At 39.6% G+C, this 21,137-nt stretch overlaps 1 protein-coding gene across 1 annotated transcript in view; it reads left to right on the forward strand.

Annotated features, from left to right (window-relative positions):
- The window catches only part of LOC129861230 (potassium voltage-gated channel subfamily D member 1-like), a 69,014-nt gene extending 49,275 nt beyond the window's left edge, over positions 1-19,739 (forward strand). The window contains exons 3-7 of the mRNA XM_055932458.1: positions 8,756-8,918; positions 9,200-9,283; positions 18,068-18,163; positions 18,377-18,624; positions 19,291-19,739. Of these exons, the coding sequence (XP_055788433.1) occupies positions 8,756-8,918; positions 9,200-9,283; positions 18,068-18,163; positions 18,377-18,624; positions 19,291-19,492 (793 nt within the window). The 3' untranslated portion in view covers positions 19,493-19,739. The remainder of the gene's footprint in view (positions 1-8,755; positions 8,919-9,199; positions 9,284-18,067; positions 18,164-18,376; positions 18,625-19,290) is intronic.
- Positions 19,740-21,137: the final 1,398 nt, after the last annotated feature.

Genomic DNA, 21,137 nt, shown 5'->3' on the forward strand with positions numbered 1-21,137 from the left:
GCTGAAGCTACTAAGCATGATTATGGTGTGTTGCAATAACTACAGTATGAGGCACAAAAAAAAGGCTTCAAATGGTGCCAATCTAAAGGGCTTGGTTGGTTTACAAATGTCCCCAGTCCCAAGTAACTCCGTTAGCTTTCCTATCAATTGTAGAGTAATCTTTCTCAACACTCTGTTTCCCCCTGCAGTTATCCACCACTGATTTCAACTGTAGAATAAAGGGTTCCAAAAGGGTTCTTCGGCTGTCCCCATAGGAGAACCCTTTTTGGTTCCAGGTAGAACCCTTTTTGGAAAGGATTCTATATGGAACCCAAAATAGTTCTACCTGGAACCAAAAGGGTTGGACCTGGAACCAAAACGGTTCCTTAAAAGGGTTATCCTATGGGGACAGCCGAAGAACCCTTTTAAGCTCCAGATAGCATCTTTGTTTCTAAGGCTGTATGCCTTGAGGAGTCCATCAGTAGCTTATAATTTCAGCAGTAAATCAAATATGTTTGTGTGTTCCTATATATTTATATTTGTACCTTTTATGGTCGTATGCATCCGACAGTATTAGACTTGTATCAATATTTTCTGAATCAATATGCTACTGTAACAGTGATTGGCTGTTTAGGTATGCAGATCCCAATATGTTCATGCTTGTTATTGTACCTACAGAATGTTGTCAAATGGGCAACCTGTTGAGAATATTAGTGTGTTACATACTGTAGTACCACTATGTGGTCTGATTGTTGTTACATACTGTAGTACCACTATGTGGTCTGATTGTTGTTACATACCGTAGTACCACTATGTGGTCTGATTGTTGTTACATACTGTAGTACCACTATGTGGTCTGATTGTTGTTACATACTGTAGTACCACTATGTGGTCTGATTGTTGTTACATACTGTAGTCCCACTATGTGGTCTGATTGTTGTTACATACTGTAGTCCCACTATGTGGTCTGATTGTTGTTACATACTGTAGTACCACTATGTGGTCTGATTGTTGTTACATACTGTAGTACCACTATGTGGTCTGATTGTTGTTACATACTGTAGTACCACTATGTGGTCTGATTGTTGTTACATACCGTAGTACCACTATGTGGTCTGATTGTTGTTACATACTGTAGTACCACTATGTGGTCTGATTGTTGTTACATACTGTAGTACCACTATGTGGTCTGATTGTTGTTACATACTGTAGTACCACTATGTGGTCTGATTGTTGTTACATACTGTAGTACCACTATGTGGTCTGATTGTTGCTGCTCCAAGGTGCTGACAGTGCCACAGCTGCCATATCAATCAATCAATCAATTTTATTTTATATAGCCCTTCGTACATCAGATAATATCTCGAAGTGCTGTACAGAAACCCAGCCTAAAACCCCAAACAGCTAGAATGCAGGTGTAGAAGCACGGTGGCTAGGAAAAACTCCCTAGAAAGGCCAAAACCTAGGAAGAAACCTAGAGAGGAACCAGGCTATGAGGGGTGGCCAGTCCTCTTCTGGCTGTGCCGGGTGGAGATTATAACAGAACTATGCCAAGATGTTCAAAAATGTTCATAAGTGACAAGCATGGTCAAATAATAATCATGAATAATTTTCAGTTGGCTTTTCATAGCTGATCATTAAGAGTTGAAAAACAACAGGTCTGGGACAGGTGGCGGTTCCATAACCGCAGGCAGAACAGCTGAAACTGGAATAGCAGCAAGGCCAGGCGGACTGGGGACAGCAAGGAGTCACCACGGGCGGCAGTCCCGACGCATGGTCCAGGGCCCAGGTCCTCCGAGAGAAAGAAAGAGAGAAGGAGAAAATTAGAGAGAGCCAAGATTTTCAAAATGTTCATAAATGACAAGCATGGTCAAATAATAATCAGGAATAAATCTCAGTTGGCTTTTCATAGCCGATCATTAAGAGTTGAAAACAGCAGGTCTGGGACAGGTAGGGGTTCCATAACCGCAGGCAGAAGAGTTGAAACTGGAATAGCAGCAAGGCCAGGCGGACTGGGGGCAGCAAGGAGTCACCACGGCCGGTAGTCCCGACGTATGGTCCTAGGGCTCAGGTCCTCCGAGAGAAAGAGAGAAGGAGAAAATTAGAGAGAGCCAAGATTTTCAAAATGTTCATAAATGACAAGCATGGTCAAATAATAATCAGGAATAAATCTCAGTTGGCTTTTCATAGCCGATCATTAAGAGTTGAAAACAGCAGGTCTGGGACAGGTAGGGGTTTCGTAACCGCAGGCAGAAACAGTTGAAACTGGAATAGCAGCAAGGCCGGGCGGACTGGGGACAGCAAGGTGTCAGCATGCCCGGTAGTCCTGACGTATGGTCCTAGGGCTCAGGTTCTCAGAGAGAAAGAGAGAACGAGAGAATTAGAGAGAGCATACTTAAATTCACACAGGACACTGGATAAGACAGGAGAAGTATTCCAGGTATAACCAACTGACCCCAGCCCCCCGACACATAAACTACTGCAGCATAAATACTGGAGGCTGAGACAGGAGCGGTCAGGAGACACTGTGGCCCCATCCGAAGAAACCCCCGGACAGGGCCAAACAGGAAGGATATAACCCCACCCACTCTGCCAAAGCACAGCCCCCACACCACAGCCCCCACACCACCATATGTGTCTTACTGTATGGACTTCTTTGTGCATTTATTATAAATGTTTATTTTATTTTTTTTACCCCTTTTTCTCCTCAATTTCGTGATATCCAATTGGTAGTTACAGTCTTGTTCCATCGCTGCAACTCCTGTACGGACTTGGGAGAGTTGAAGGTCGAGAGCCGTGTGTCCTCCGAAACACGACACAATACTCGCTTAACCCAGAAGCCAGCCGCACCAATGTGTCGTAGGAAACACCGTACACCTGGTGACCGTGTCAGCGTGCACCGCGCCTGGCCCGCCGCAGGAGTCGCTAGAGCGTGATGGGACAAGGACAAACCGTCTGGCCAAACCCCCCTAACCTGGACGACGCTGGGCCAATTGTGCGCCGCCTCATGGGTCTCACGGTCGCGGCCAGCAGCGACAAAGCCTGGGATCGAACCAGGATCTGTAGTGACGCAGCTAGCAATGCGATGCAGTGCCTTAGACTGAGGCGCCTCTCGGGAGGCCCAAGAGACTGTATGTTGATAAGCGACTGCTTGCTAGGGTTAGGTTAATAATAAGGGTTAGGGTATGGGTTAAGGTTAGGGTTAGGTTAATAATAAGGGTTAGGGTATGGGTTAAGGTTAGGGTTAGGTTAATAATAAGGGTTAGGGTATGGGTTAAGGTTAGGGTTAGTGGACAGTAAGTTGAAATGTGGTTGACAGTTATGGACCAACTACAAACCATCTACAAACCATCTATCCAAATAAAGTGTTACCGGGGTTTGTAGTGTTTGTCTCTGACAGCAGCCCCCTTCCCTGTTGGAGCACAGCTTCTCTATGTACAGTAGGGTAGGCCTTACTGTAATGGGACAGCTTCTCTATGTAGGGTAGGCCTTACTGTAATGGGACAGCTTCTCTATGTAGGGTAGGCCTTACTGTAATGGGACAGCTTCTCTATGTAGGGTAGGCCTTACTGTAATGGGACAGCTTCTCTATGTAGGGTAGGCCTTACTGTAATGGGACAGCTTCTCTATGTAGGGTAGGCCTTACCGTAATGGGACAGCTTCTCTATGTAGGGTAGTCCTTACTGTAATGGGACAGCTTCTCTATGTAGGGTAGGACTTACTGTAATGGGACAGCTTCTCTATGTAGGGTAGTCCGTACTGTAATGGGACAGCTTCTCTATGTAGGGTAGGACTTACTGTAATGGGACAGCTTCTCTATGTAGGGTAGGCCTTACTGTAATGGGACAGCTTCTCTATGTAGGGTAGGCCTTACTGTAATGGGACAGCTTCTCTATATAGGGTAGTCCTTACTGTAATGGGACAGCTTCTCTATCTAGGGTAGTCCTTACTGTAATGGGACAGCTTCTCTATGTAGGGTAGGCCTTACTGTAATGGGACAGCTTCTCTATGTAGGGCAGGCCTTACCGTAATGCGACAGCTTTTCTATGTAGGGTAGGCCTTACTGTAATGGGACAGCTTCTCTATGTAGGGCAGGCCTTACCGTAATGCGACAGCTTCTCTATGTGGGGTAGGCCTTACTGTAATGGGACAGCTTCTCTATGTAGGGTAGGCCTTACTGTAATGGGACAGCTTCTCTATGTAGGGTAGGCCTTACTGTAATGGGACAGCTTCTCTATGTGGGGTAGGCCTTACTGTAATGGGACAGCTTCTCTATGTGGGGTAGGCCTTACTGTAATGGGACAGCTTCTCTATGTAGGGTAGTCCTTACCGTATTGCGACAGCTTCTCTGTGTAGGGCAGGCCTTACTGTAATGGGACAACTTCTCTTTGTGGGGTAGGCCTTACTGTAATGGGACAGTTTCTCTTTGTGGGGGAGGCCTTACTGTAATGGGACAGCTTCTCTTTGTGGGGTAGGCCTTACTGTAATGCGACAGCTTCTCTTTGTAGGGTAGGCCTTACTGTAATGGGACAGCTTCTCTTTGTGGGGTAGGCCTTACTTTAATGGGACAGCTTGCTGATCAGAAATCAGGTGGCATATTCCTCCAATGCACTGCAATGGCTATGATGAATGTGGGAAATGTTGTCTCCACCACACCTGACTGGCTTCTGACACCCCTCCACTTTTATTTATTTTCAACAGTCGCTCAACTCAGCACCAGTGATCAATGGAACGAACTATGCCAATCAGAGGCCAGATGGTGTACTTTATCAGGCAACCACCAGCAACTTGTGTGCCTGATAGCATGTGCTAAGAGAAAGTGGAAAAAAGTGTGTGCGCGCGTGTGTGTTCAGTGAGAGTGAAGGAGAGAGACAGAAATATTTTTATTAACTGCTCTGGCGTGATCATTCTCAGTCATGATAAGGGATGGATGGAAATGTACAGCATGGTAACATGGAGGAACATGGGGGAGGGTCATGCTTTTTCCATTTCAGTCAAGGGGAGGGTTTAGTATTGTTAAGATCTAGTCCTGGGGAGGGTCATGTCCTTTGTAATTGATGAAATGTCAATAGTTCTCTGTGTTTTAGAATGAGTTGCTTGTTAGGCTATATATCGATGTGTGCCCGATGCTGCCCCTCGTCTCTGATTCTCCGCTGAGCGCTGAGCACACAATATCAAGTGCGCCTATAGGCTATTTAGTGTGGTCTCAATCAAATGATCCATAGCCTATAGGCTATTTAGTGTGGTCTCAATCAAATGATCCATAGCCTATAGGCTATTTAGTGTGGTCTCAGTAAAATGATCCATAGCCTATAGGCTATTTAGTGTAGTCTCAATCAAATGATCCATAGCCTATAGGCTGTAGGCTAGGCTATACAAAGCGCATGCTCGGAGAAGCTGCTGGGATGGTGTAAATAAAACTAAGCTGCATTACACACTGCAATGTGCTCCAAAAAGAAAAGACTCCTGGAGTATCCTTTAGGGGTTCTTCACATTAAACCTGTTAGGGAACCCCTATAAGTTCTTCAAAGAACCCCTTTTGATTTATCCTGGAATAACCTTTTGAAGAACCTTTTGGGGTAAATGTTTTAACTACCCCCCTCCCCTATTATTATTAATAATAATATGCATACCAATAACAACAATAACACAACATTTTAGTTGTCGGTGTTTATTATGATTTTAGTGGCAAAGCAGAATAAAAAAATCCCAATTTGAGGTAAACTCCCAGCAGAGCCCCAAGTCCAATGGACATATCCTCTGGTGTGTTGATGTTAATGTGTTGATGTCCTTCATATCCACAGCCAGAATGATTTTACAGTGCATGGTGATTGAACAGGTTTCCTGTTATATTCAGAGGTGTAGGGAGGGTGATGTCTGTGAATCCAAAAATGTTTAATTATACAGATGATCAACAAAACGTGCACTCAACAATATTCATACCTTGGTTTTTGTGGTAAATAAGAATGAAAAAAACAGTATTATGGACATACCTTGTGGACATACCTTGTGGACATACCTTGGACATACCTTGTCCATAACGTAGAGGCCTGTGGGATTTTCATTGAAGAGTTAAGGGAAGAAGATGGTTCATGGTATCTGTGTAACATTGCCAATTGACATACCTTTTTATGCCTCCTCGTATACCTACAGACACAAAAGTGAGCAGTTCAGTCATCTGCACCCAATACAGCTAGCCTTCAACATATTCTTATAGCCTACATATTCTTACCTCTTTGTTGATTGATATTCATTGAATTGTGTCCATTTTCTGTTTTAGAAAGATTTGAGCAAATATGTAAAGATTGATGGTGTCATTAGAAAACAAAATCAATTTAGATCGTACAAGGGGCAAACCTTAAATTGAGATCCTTACATTTTTCAGTTAAGTTCCTGCACCTGCTGTTCTTTCAAATCCAAATGTTTCAGTTGGGCAGTTAGGTTTCTGCAAGAACCCCCACCAACTAAGGAGGTTCCTCGATGACCACCACCTCCCATGATGTTCTTGGAAGAACCTTTTGGGGGCAATTTTCATCGTCAAGAACCCCAAGGTTCTTCAAAGAACTTTGAGGTTCTTAGAAGAACCCTTGTTGAACCCCTAATTCTAACCCTGTGCCACGCTCTGCTCTTCCTGATCCAAACTTTTTTTTGTGCTACCTAACCAATGGCTGTGCTATGTAGGCCTATAGTGGCAGTTCAGGAGGACAGTCAAAGGCTTCTTCCTAAAAAAATATATATTCGTCCAAAAAGTTCTATATCGTGTGCGAAGACTAGCCTATGTTCTGTTCAGTTTGAGAGAGAGCGTGTAAAGATGAGAAGGAGGACCGGAGGTCAACTTTGATAGCTTGCTAATACTATAATATATATTTCTATAAAAACAATGTTTCTTTCCCATGATGTATTTATCGGAGTTATTGACCTCACAGTAAGCCTGATTCTAGTAACTTACATTGTGGTGCTGAAACTAAACAGATCCAATTATATAACGTGATCGATAACAGCGATTTGGTCCGTGATGCTTTATGCTAGAAACAAGCTGTAAAATACCCAGGAAAGAGGTGACTGAATTCATATGGGGATACCTTTGTTACGTTTCTATGATGTTCATTGGCTGAGCTACAACCTGTGTTACGTTTCTATGACGTTCATTGGCTGAGCTACAACCTGTGTTACGTTTCTATGACGTTCATTGGCTGAGCTACAATCTTTTATAGCCGAGGAGACAAAAATGTACTTTGCTTGGAAAGTAATCTAATTCTGTCGCTATCAATTGATTGAGCAATTAACTTTATGTAAAAATAGATGTTTAAACCAATACAACTTTTAGGGAAACACTTGTGACCTTCTCTCGTTGGGTTAAACCACAGAAGAAGAGTAGCCAGCAGTCAAAGCTTCATTTTTCTGCGTCAGTAGGCCTACACCTTTCCACCACAGACAGAGCAGGTAGCCTAGTGGGTAGACTGTTGGGCCTGTAACCGAAAGGTTGCTGGATTGAATCCCCGAGCTGAAAAGGTAAAAATCTGTCGTTCTGCCCCCGAACAAGGCAGTTAACCCATTGTTCCCCGGTAGGCCGTCATTGTAAATAAGAATTTGTTCTTAATCAACTTGCCTGGTTAAATAAGAAAACAAACTTTTTAAAATACCATGCATAATGACGTCTCAGATTTAATTATTTGCAAACAGGGACCGTTTCATTGCAAACAAGACACGCTTACTTGGCATTGGAGAAATATGATAAGATGAACTCATCGGCCTCTCTCTCTGTCCATTCTTAGCTTGAAGTTTTGTTAATTTGTGTGGTATTCTGCTAATGTGTCTAGTCATGTGAAATGACATAGAATTGCATGACATTTTTATAAAAGGCATAAAAAAGAAATCTCAGACCTGCAAATACGATGATAGATTCATGCAATTCTTTTTATTATAAAAAATATATTTCCATCCCTACTTTTGTGTACTGTGGTCTGATAGCCCACAACCTTCTGGTCCGCAGCCCTGTGCAAAATGAATGCGTTGTAATGCTTACAGGATGAAGTTTCTGATCTGTCCAAGAAGTGAGGGTAAGTGGTAGTTCTCTGCTATCCACTTTATGTTTAAATTATTATTTTGGGTATAGGTGATGTTCACTTTTTTTTTTTTTAAGCGTTCAGGGAAGGTTTAGTTAGAATATATTTTGCTAAAGGGAGGGCCATCCATTCTCATTTCAGAGGTCTGATTTTGTACAGGTAACCCTTATTATAAACAACCTACACTCCCTAATCAGCCTTTCTTTAATGAGGTGTTCAATTACAAAGATAAGTTTCTGAATTTTGACAAGTAATGTATTATAAATAAAATGTTCAGACATGCACAGTGAAGACTTGTCACAATGGACTTACAGTATTGAAGTCTCACTACACATATACAGTATTGAAGTCTCACTACACATATACAGTATTGAAGTCTCACTACACAGTGAGTCAGTAGTAAGAGAATGCTTCAGTTGATTTCATTCTCTTCTCCCCTATGAGTTTCCAATTTGAGTATGTTTTCTCACTGGTGGTAGAGTGCTGTAATTGCCATCTATTTCTGCCACATTTCTTTTTTATTTAACTGTTTGAAATTCAAGGCAGGACGATTGACACGCTTACACTCAGAGCCGTTGGTTTGTACCTCTTTCTGTCTGTCTATACTGTGATGTTGAGATACAACTGTTCCGTCGCACTAGTCCCCGTAATGACCCGAGAGAAGCGTTGCTCACATTAACCCCCTGCTGGCTTGTTGTTGCTGTTTTCAGATATGGAGACATGGTTCCAGACTCCATAGCGGGCAAGATATTTGGCTCCATCTGCTCCCTCAGTGGCGTGCTGGTGATTGCTCTACCTGTGCCTGTCATAGTCTCCAACTTCGCAAGGATCTACCACCAGAACCAAAGGGCAGATAAGATGAGGGCACAGCAGGTAAACGAGAGAGAGGCGTGATGTCATTCTTATCATGTGTGTGTCACATTGTTGTTCTTCTGCTGTATCGCGTGATATGAGTGATAAATAAGTAGGAGCAATCTGCCTTCACATAACAAGGTGCGCTTGTCAGGCAAAAAAGCCTATTATAAAGCTACGAGGAAACACACTGTCTTGTGAAAGGGGAGTTTGGTTTCTATTCCCCAGATATTGCTCTCTGGGTTGTATGTGGAACAAGTGCTGACACAGGCATTTCTGTCCAATTCTTTTCCATTCTCCAGAAAGTGCGTCAGGCAAGGATTCGAATGGCTAAAAAAGGGGCCACCAATGCATTCCTGCAGCACAAAGAGGATGGGGGATTGCAGGTGAGCAATTCACATGAACAAATGTTACCTTATGGTCATATACAGACAATCCAGGTCATTTCACGTGTTCACGTTTGGATTTCAAATGTACAGAATACAGTATTTAATCTAAAGTATGTTCAACACAATAGGGAAGAGTGAATAGTAAAAGGTTAAATATACCTACATTAATGCTTTTAGCAGAGGCTCCAAAGTGCTGGGATGGACTGATAAGATCAAGCACCTGTTCAGCCTTGTGATGAAACAAAATAACACTAAAGCTTTTGCTCTGAAGCTTTTTCTGTTCAGGAGACAGTTTTGTTGCCATGGTATCATTTATTGTAACTTGTATCTAACTGTAGCTTGTATCTAACTGTAGCTTGTAACTAACTGGAGCTTGTAACTAACTGGAGCTTGTAACTAACTGGAGCTTGTAACTAACTGTAGCTTGTAACTAACTGTAGCTTGTAATTAACTGTAGCTTGTAACTAACTGGAGCTTGTAACTAACTGGAGCTTGTAACTAACTGGAGCTTGTAACTAACTGGAGCTTGTAACTAACTGGAGCTTGTAACTAACTGTAGCTTGTAATTAACTGTAGCTTGTAACTAACTGGAGCTTGTAACTAACTGGAGCTTGTAACTAACTGGAGCTTGTAACTAACTGGAGCTTGTAACTAACTGTAGCTTGTAACTAACTGTAGCTTGTAACTAACTGTAGCTTGTAACTAACTGTAGCTTGTAACTAACAGTAGCTTGTAACTAACTGGAGCTTGTAATTAACTGGAGCTTGTTCTTGGCCAGTAATGACTGTATTTACTTCAGAATTAGACAGATTACTGTTCTCTCTGTCTCGCTTTCTCTCTCTCTATTTCTATCTCTCATGCTCTCTCTCCATTCTGGAACACCTTCCTTTCACCAGCACGTTCTGCTGCAGTTCTACTAAATCTGCATAAGAATGGCATGTCACTGTGATTGCCAACAACACAAAATGGATGAATAAAGCACATTGTGGGGATCAGTCATCTTCAGTTTCAAAGGCATTTAAAATAACCAAATGTCACATTGACAGTCATTAATATTTCATCCCTAACTTCCCCTTGATTAAATCTATCCACCGGAGTCAGTCCTGCAATTATGAAGGGTCACTTGCTACACAAAGTCTCATTGACACTGTGTTAACCAATGACATAAGGTCCCTGGCTATATGTGGCATTCTTGAGAGGTGTGTGTGTGATGTGGAATCATATTGTGAGGTCATCGAGTCAGAGGACAGAAAGCAGATGTTGTGGGTTATGGACACACAGAGACAATGATGTTAGCAACGGGGACCAGAACAGATAAAGAGAGTTACTAGAGGATGAGTTGCAATTCACTGCTCTCAGGAGTCACCCTCCACTCCTAGCTGTTTTCACCTCAGTTGTATTACCAATACCCAGAACCTCACCTAAATGAAACATTCTAACATACAGTATCTAGCTTGTTATCACTTGGATTTCCCTAGTTATTGCCCTCCTGAGGAAAAATCAGGTCATATAGTGTAAAATCAGGTCATATAGTGTAAAATCATGTCATATAGTGTAAAATCACGTCATATAGTGTAAAATCACGTCATATAGTGTAAAATCATGTCATATAGTGTAAAATCATGTCATATAGTGTAAAATCCTGTCATATAGTATAAAATCACGTCATATAGTGTAAAATCCTGTCATATAGTGTAAAATCATGTCATATAGTGTAAAATCATGTCATATAGTGTAAAATCATGTCATATAGTATAAAATCATGTCATATAGTATAAAATCATGTCATATAGTATAAAATCATGTCATATAGTATAAAATCATGTCATATAGTATATTGGCCATATCCTGTTTTGAAATGCCCTGCCCTATATGGAATATAGGCATTGGGTAACTATTCTAATGTTATCATCATTGTACATAACACATATAACACTCCAGGATGACCCCTCCTCACAGATATTTTACCCCATTGCAGTTCATGGGGTTGCTATGCCGACGGTGGTTGGTAATCCTTAGTTGTATTATGTGTGTTTGTTTGATTTTAAACAAATTCTGCATTCTACCGTAAGAGGAGAGAATAGCCTGTGGGTAAAGCTTTGGAAAAAAAGAAAAGGCTGAAGGTTTACTGTCAGACTGCAGCTGTACCTACCGACATACAGTCCTGTGTGCATGGCAGACTAGTGTATTTAGTAACTGTGTGTTGAATGCATTCTTAGAACAGAAGGTGCTACCTAGATCCATAAAGTATTCTTCAATTGTCCTTATAGGAGAAACCTCTGAAATTACTATTGTTTTGGTTCCAAGTGGAACCCTTTCACAAATACGAGGTTCTAAGTGATATATTTACCTTTATTTAACTACGCAAGTCAGTTAAGAACAAATTCTTATTTACAATGACGGCCTACACCGGCCAAACCCGGACGACACTGGGCCAATTGTGCACCGCCCTATGGGACTCCCAATCACAGCCGGTTGTGATACAGCCTGGATTCAAACCAGGGTGTCTGTAGTGACAAGTCTAGCACTGAGATGCAGTGCCTTAGACCACTGCGCCACTCGGGAGCCATATCCATATACATGGAACCCTTTCACCACTAAAATGTTCATCACTAAAAAGTATTACCTGCTTCACCACCAAAGGGTTTGACTACCTGAAACCAAAAAGGGTTCTCCTATGGGGACAAACGAAGAACCATTTTTTCCCCTAAGAGCATACACTCTATGATGCCAAATATGATTGAAAACAATTTAACTGTAAATATCTCCTGTAACTTTCCTTAATAGCCGTAGCCAGGGGAAGGAGGTGAAGAAGTGTTCCATCTTCCTTGCAGACACATTTCAGTATCCTAATCTCTCTTCACACCAGTGGAGGACAGAAGAATATGAGAAGACATTCTGCTGATTTAAGGACTAGAGGTGATAGAGGAGGAGGAGGCAGAGATTGAGAGAGATTGAATTCCCATCTTTACTAATGTACCAGGTTGAGTCCTGAGTAGTCTTTATTCTGTTTCTTCTCAGCAGTTGAAGTCACTATAATCCAATATTTACAATCCCAGAGTGAGATCAGGGATCTATAAACCCATTACTAACAGGACTGCAGAGCTATTTCTAAACCTAGAGGGGTTGTTCTCTCTCCCAGGTCTTTTGTTGCTTTTGGCTGCAGTATAGTCTGTAATCAGTTCGGGGGACGATGTTATCGGACATGTCTGTAGTGAATCCAGCAGGTCTCCAGACTGGCTTTGTGACTAACAGAGCTGTTTCCCTGCTCCCTCCCTCCCAGCCTGGCACACTCATGTATGTCAGTCTAACAGAGTAGATCATCTGTACGGTAAGGATTTTGACAGGATGTTCACCGTCTATAACAGTTATGATGGTGATCAACCACCTTGACCTGGAAATCTCAGCTCCACAGCCAGTTGTTTATCTCTGAACGAACCATAAAGAAACAGCTTTTTAGGAAGCATCTGAGGTGGCACTGATCCTCTGGGGTTCTGTGTTCAAATCAAATCAGAGTTTATTAGTCACAGATGTACAGTAATTGAGGTGTACAATGAAATTCTTACGCTCCAATCTCCATCAATGGAGGTCAAAGATAAGTGAGTGAAACAATAGTAATAATACCAGTAATAATAGTAATAATAGCAGTAATGCTAGTAATAACACAAGTACTAATAGTAATACTACAAATACCAGTACTAATAATAGCAATAATAATAGTACTAATAGGCAATAATAATAGTCATAACACTAGTAATAATACAAGTAACAATACAAGTAATAATAAGAAAAAATACAACAAGTAATAATAGTAGTAGTAATAGCAATAGTACAAGTAATACTACTAGTAATGATGCCGGTAATAATACAAGTAACACGAGCAACAGTAATAATAATAGTAATACCGCCAGTAATAATACCAGTAATAATACCAGTAATAATAATAGTAATACCGCCAGTAATAATACCAGTAATAATACTAGTAATACCGCCAGTAATAATACCAGTAATAATACCAGTAATAATACCAGTAATAATACCAGTAATAATACAAGTAATACCGCCAGTAATAATACCAGTAATAATACCAGTAATAATAATAGTAATACCGCCAGTAATAATACCAGTAATAATACTAGTAATACCGCCAGTAATAATACCAGTAATAATACCAGTAATAATACCAGTAATAATACAAGTAATAACACCAGTAATAATACCAGTAATAATACCAGTAATAATACCAGTAATAATACTAGTAATAATACCAGCAATAATACCAGTACAGTAATAATACCAGTAATAATACTAGTAATAATACCAGTACTAATACCAGTAATAATACCAGTAATAATACTAGTAATACCGCCAGTAATAATACCAGTAACAATACTAGTAATACCACCAGTAATAATACCAGTAATAATACCAGTAATAATACTAGTAATAATACCAGTAATAATACTAGTAATAATACCAGTAATAACACCAGTAATAATACTAGTAATAATACCAGTAATAATACTAGTAATAACACCAGTAATAATACCAGTAATAATACTAGTAATAATACCAGTAATAATACTAGTAATACCACCAGTAATAACACCAGTAATAATACCAGTAATAATACCAGTAATAATACCAGTAATAATACTAGTAATAATACCAGCAATAATACCAGTACAGTAATAATACCAGTAATAATACTAGTAATAATACCAGTACTAATACCAGTAATAATACCAGTAATAATACTAGTAATACCGCCAGTAATAATACCAGTAACAATACTAGTAATACCACCAGTAATAATACCAGTAATACCACCAGTAATAATACTAGTAATAACACCAGTAATAACACCAGTAATAATACCAGTAATAACACCAGTAATAACACCAGTAATAATACTAGTAATAATACCAGTAATAATACCAGTAATAATACTAGTAATAATACCAGTAATAATACCAGTAATAATACTAGTAATAATACTAGTAATAATACCAGTAATAATACCAGAAATAATACTAGTAATAATACCAGTAATAATACTAGTAACAGCAAAAGCAATAATAATAGTACCAATGCTGGTAGTAATAATAGTGATCATATTAGTAACAATAGTGATAGTAATAATAACCGCAATAATAGTACTAATAATAGTAGTAATATTAGTAATAATAGTAATAGTAATAATAATAGCACTGATAATAGTAATAATACAAGTAATAATAGCACCAATAATAGTAATAATATCAGTAATAATACTAGTAATAATGGTAGTAATACTGGTAATAATACTAGTAATAGTGGTAAAAGTAATAACTGGTGCTATTAATAATACTGGTAATAATACAAGTAATAATACAAGCAATAATACTAGTAATGATACCGGTAATAATGACAACAGCAATAATAATAATAGCACTAATAATAGTTATACTAACAGTACTAATAATAGTAATATTACTAGTAATAATACTAGTAGTAATGGTAAAAGTAATAATAATAACACTAATAATCGTACTAACAATAGTAATAATACCGGTAGCAATACTAGTACTGGTAACAGTACTAATAACAGCACCAATAATAGTACTAATACTAGTAATAACACTAGTGATAATAGTAGTAATAATACTATTGATAAATCAAGTAATAACAGTAATAGTAATAATAATATCAGTACTAATAATAGTAATAATATCAGTACTAATAATAGTAATAATATCAGTACTAATAATAGTAATAATATCAGTACTAATAATAGTAATAATATCAATAGTAATACTAATGGCACTAATAATACCAGTAGTAATACCAGTAACAATACTAGTAATAATATTAGTAGTAGTCATAATAATAATAGTAATGATACCAGTAATAGCACGAGTAATAGTAGTAATAGTAATAATAATAGTACTAGTAATAGTAGTGATACTAGTAAATAACAGTAATAGTAATACCACTAGTAATAATATAAGTAGTAATAGTAACAATAATAGTACCGATAATAGTAATAACACTAGTAATTATACCAGTAATAATAGTAACAATAATAATACTGGTAATTATACTAGTAAAACTAGTAGCAATTATACTACTAGTAATAATAGTAATAATAGTGGTACTGATAATAGTAATGACACTGGTAATAATGCTAGTAATGATACTTGTAATACCAGTAATAATAATAATAAAAGCAATACTATTGATGGTAATACTACTAGTAATAATAGTAATAGCAATAATATTTGTAATACTACTAGTAATACTACTAGTAGTAATAGTACTGATGATAGAACTAATAATAGTAATAATACTAGTAATAATACCAAGTAAAAGAATAGAATATAGAAAGATCACAAGACAGCACCTTGTCTTGTCTGCATATATATACTGTATATTTACAATTAGTTAAAATATATACAGTTGCTGCAGATAAAATTGGCAAAGTGTGTAAACAAAGATTGTGACAAGTGACTAACAAGAAAATGTTCATTGGGGGGTGAGGGTGTGCAGGGGCCAGTGGATAAATGTATGTTTGGGGGGAGAACAGGCCGTGAAAGTGGGGAGGTCAGGCTGGGTTCCCTGATGATCTTCTTTGCCTTCCTGTGACACCTGGTGTTGTAGTTGTCCTGGAGGACAGGCAGTGTGCAGCCAGTGGTGCGTTCGGCTGAGCGTACAACCCTCTGTAGTACCTTGTGGTCAGCGGTGGTGGAGTTGCTGTACCAGGCTGTGATGCAGCCTGACAGAATGCTCTCGATGATGATCCTGTAGAACACTGTGAGGGCTCTCAGGGACAGGCCGAATTTCTTCAGCCTCTTGAGGTTGAAGAGTTGCTGTCGTGCCTTCTTCACTACGGTGTTCGTGTTGTTTGACCATTTCAGCTCCTTGAAGACGTGGGACTTGATGTTTTTGACCGTCTCCACGGCGGCTCCGTTGATGAGGATGGGGGCGTGCCCAGCCTGGTTCCTCCTGAAGTCCACAATCAGCTCTTTTGTTTTGCTGACGTTGAGGGAGAGGTTGCTTACCTAGCACCACGACGTCAGAGTACCTACCTCTTCTCTGTAGGCCGCCTCGTCGTTGTTGGTACTCAGGCATAATATTGTCGTCTGCAAACTTGATGATGTAGTTGGAACTGTGTGAGACCAAGTAGTCGTGGGAATACAGGAGACAGTTCTTTGTGTCCGGGTTAACATCACTAGAGAGGGAGAAGACTTACTGTACAATCAGACAGTCAAGGGCAGTCACTCAGTAATAAGCTGTGGAGGTATACTGTCTACTCATCAGTATAATGTCAACTCATCAGTATACTGTCTACTCATCAGTATACTGCCTACGCATCAGTATTTTTTTTTTTTTTTTTTTTTACCTTTATTTAACTAGGCAAGTCAGTTAAGAACAAATTCTTATTTTCAATGACGGCCTAGGAACAGTGGGTTAACTGCCTGTTCAGGGGCAGAACGACAGATTTGTACCTTGTCAGCTCGGGGATTTGAACTTGCAACCTTCCGGTTACTAGTCCAACGCTCTAACCACTAGGCTACCCTGCCGCCCAGTATACTGTCTACTCATCAGTATACTGCCTACTCATCAGTATAATGTCTACTCATCAGTATACTGCCTACTCATCAATATACTGCCTATGCATTAGTATACTGTCTACTCATCAGTATACTGTCTACTCATCATTATACTGCCTACGCATTAGTATGCTGCCTACTCATAAGTATACTGCCTACTCATCAGTATAATGTCTACTCATCAGTATACTGCCTACTCATCAGTATAATGTCTACTCATCAGTATAATGTCTACTCATCAGTATACTGCCTACTCATCAGTATACTGTCTACTCATCAGTATACTGCCTACGCATCAGTATAATGTCTACTCATCAGTATAATGTCTACTCATCAGTATACTGTCTACTCATTAGTATACTGTCTACTCATCAGTATAATGTCTACTCATCAGTATAATGTCTACTCATCAGTATACTGTCTACTCATCAGTATAATGTCTACTCATCACATCAGTATAATGTCTACTCATCACATCAGTATAATGTCTACTCATCAGTATAATGTCTACTCATCAGTATAATGTCTACTCATCAGTATAATGTCTACTCATCAGTATAATGTCTACTCATCAGTATACTGCCTACTTATCAGTATAATGTCTACTCATCAGTATAATGTCTACTCATCAGTATAATGTCTACTCATCAGTATAATGTCTACTCATCAGTATAATGTCTACTCATCAGTATAATGTCTACTCATCAGTATAATGTCTCGTCCCGTGTGGCTCAGTTGGTAGAGCATGGCGCTTGCAACGCCAGGGTTGTGGGTTCGATTCCCACGGGGGGCCAGTACAAAAAAAGTATGAATGTATGTACTTGTAAGTCGCTCTGGATAAGAGCGTCTGCTAAATGACTTAAATGTAAATGTACTCATCAGTATAATGTCTACTCATCAGTATACTGCCTACTCATCTGTATAATGTCTACTCATCAGTATAATGTATACTCATCAGTATACTGTCTACTCATCAATATACTGTATTATTGCCTAAATAATAACTCATTCTACAATGTTTGTTGGACAAAATCGCCTCCTATTTGTATTTATAATGTGAAGTTTGCTTACCACAGCAATGCGTTGCCAACTACTAATTCAACTATTGATGTGATCGTGTTACACGGATAATGTCTTCATGTGTGGCTATGTTGGGCTAAGTGAGTTGCTGTCTTGCTGTGTCCCTCAGGGTGGTGATGGTGACAGCACAGCTTTTTGTGTGAAGAACAGGTCCGCCTTTGAGCATCAACATCATCATCTATTGCAGTGCTTGGAGAAAACCACTGTGAGTGCTGCTTTTTTATCTCCTGGATCATTTTGTCTGATATACTTATTGCTCACTGATGTACTGTATATATACTCGGCAGTGTTTCACGCTGTTTCACACTTTCAGCAGTTATGAGAAGTTATCATATAGTATACAGCCACCTGCAGCTAGTTTAAAGATGGCCGTTCAGAGGCCAGGATAGACGTCTTTCTTTCTTTTATGTGTCGACAGAATCACGAGTTCACCGATGAAGTCACCTACAGCGAGGTGTGTATGATGGACTCAATGGGCTTCCGCACCAGCCGCAGCACTTCCTTGTCCAGCCAGCAGGGGGCCACCACCACCTGCTGCTCCCGGCGGGCCAAGAGGAGGGCCATCCGCCTTGCCAACTCCACCGTATCTGTCAGCCGAGGAAGTGTGCAGGAGCTGGACACGCTGCACGTCACCAAGACACCTGTTGGTACTCAGTACCCACAGAGGTACTGTACAGCACACACTATCCACCTGATCCAAGGAGCCCACTCTTCCCTTTCTATATTTGCCTCACCACTCAATCACCTGTAGAGGCTGTTGATGTTTTACTACATTTAGTTCTGGCCTATTCATAAAAAAAAACATTCTGCTGATCCTGAATTACAAGCTAAGTTCGAATAGTTTCTAAGTTGTTCAAACTCTGCTGGCTCTAACTATTTTGATGCTGTTGATGTTTGTCAAAACAACCTCCATGGGTTTAATGAGAAATGTAGCCGAAAACAATGGGAAAATGTATTTAATTTGTCACTGTAGCGTGACATCGTTTATTTTTAAGGGAAACAGTTGATAATGGTGAGTTTGTTTGTTTTATTGAGCGCTTGCGTTTTTATACATAGTTGCTATGATGGATGTATCACTATACAGACGGTGGAAGAACAAACTACTTGTCTAGAATACACTGATCTACTTACAATGATGACACATAAAAGTCCTCTCAACATAAACACATTTGACTATTTTGGGGGTAATAGTGACAGATACGTGCATTGTCTAACTTTATTTGTGTGTGTGTGTGTGTGTGTGTGTGTGTGTGTGTGTGTGTGTGTGTGTGTGTGTGTGTGTGTGTGTGTGTGTGTGTGTGTGTGTGTGTGTGTGTGTGTGTGTGTGTGCAGTCGCTCCAGTCTAAACGCCAGAACTGAAGACCTGAAGCTGAACTGTACTGACTACACAGCAGCCATCATCAGTATCCCCACTCCCCCAGCCAACAGTCCTGATGAGAGCCTACCTAACTCACCCGCCATCCCTGGCATCCTACGCAACTCTCGCTCCAGTATCTATAACACCCAGGAAACTGTCAAGATCTCCTCTTTATAACCCTCTGAAGCACAGGACCTTGACCCATTGCACAAATCAAGAGGAATGGGGTCCGTCAGAGAAGAACATGGGAAAGAAGGATGCTAACGTCCACACTCTTTGCAAATGCTTCACTCCGATACCAACGTAATGTCTACTGAATAGTCAAGGTAGGGGCAACGTGAGAAAAATAAAGTTAATTAATTGTAACTATCCATTTGATGTGCTGGAACAGTTACTGTGAGGTTGACCTTTTGGCCCAGGGAGATACGGGTGGGGGGGGGGGGGGGGGGGGGGGGGTTGTTTGAAGGAGTACCACAGACACAATCTGAGCTGACCAGGAACAGATGACAATGCCTCTTGGACTCAGAGAAGGGACACAGATGGATGGTGTGGTTAGTAAGACTGCTTTTCAACAATAATATACCCACCGTGGCATCGAAAGCCTTTAACTTTTTCAAGATATGCAACGTTAGAACAAGCAGGAAAAACTAATATACATAATGTGTTTAAAGAAATTGCAGGGAGAGATTATAAAGATTATGAATAATTGCACAATTATATTGATATTTAAATACATCTTTACAGATGGAAATATGAATACTGTATTCTGCAATAGATATCTTTACACAAATTAATTTGAAAATAAAGGAGTGATCGTTAGATGGTACTACATATGTAACATATTTTGTATCATACGTCTCTAAATCACATGCATCTTCAAACTTTACCAAAAAATGTCAGTGTACTGACTAGCTTAATACAGCAGTGCATGTTCCTGTTCAGTAGACGGTGGAGAAGAGAAGCTACTGATATTAGTGGTGTCAGATATGACTAGCTCATCTGTTGTTTTTTTTGCATGTTATCTTATTCTTTCTCTCAGAACAGTTTGTTTGATTTATTTTTCCTGACAACAACATTGTAACGTAGTAATGATGTCTGCACCAGAAGTGTATATTAGTTAAAAAATGAATTAAATAAAAAACATTCAGGCATGTTCCTCGCCAGAATGCAAAGTGGGTGAGTCCGATTGTATGGTCTGTGTGTAGTAGGTTGGGAGGACTTGTGTTAATTGATCACAGATAGGTATTTTACATGTTTTTTCCCTTGGGAAATCAAATGATGAGGAGGGATTGAGCAACATCCATTGTCAATGAGTCATAAATAAGGGAGAAGAGGTTACCAGTAAAGAAAAAGTATCTATCCATCTTTGAGTTCACAGTAACCTATCATTGACATCCATTATCATCACAGTGTTATTCAGTTCAGAACCTCTTGTAATATTGGGTTCCAGGTTTAAGTGTATGCAGCCTGTTGACGGCTGTGTAATACACAAACTACTTTTCTGTTCAACATGCTAACATATCAGTGCTGTTACTGTACTTGATTGGACTATGAGATCTGGTGTTTACAAGCCTACTTTTTTTCTCTTACAGTTATTATAATTTGCATAATATTGCAATGAAAAATCTGAAACTGTGCACTACAGCTGTTTTAAAGTTACTTTAGTATTTATTCGTTAGCTTTATTTTGGGTTATATACTGCAGATAGGACTAGAGTAATGAGCACTGTTATGGATAACTTCAGATTGTACACCAGACAATAAGATATAACCAAAGATTTGTGGCATCCATTACTGGACGCTACAGGTTTGCCTATACAAAA

Source organism: Salvelinus fontinalis, chromosome 8 (assembly GCF_029448725.1).
Source record: "Salvelinus fontinalis isolate EN_2023a chromosome 8, ASM2944872v1, whole genome shotgun sequence".
Classification (NCBI taxonomy): Eukaryota; Metazoa; Chordata; class Actinopteri; order Salmoniformes; family Salmonidae; genus Salvelinus; species Salvelinus fontinalis.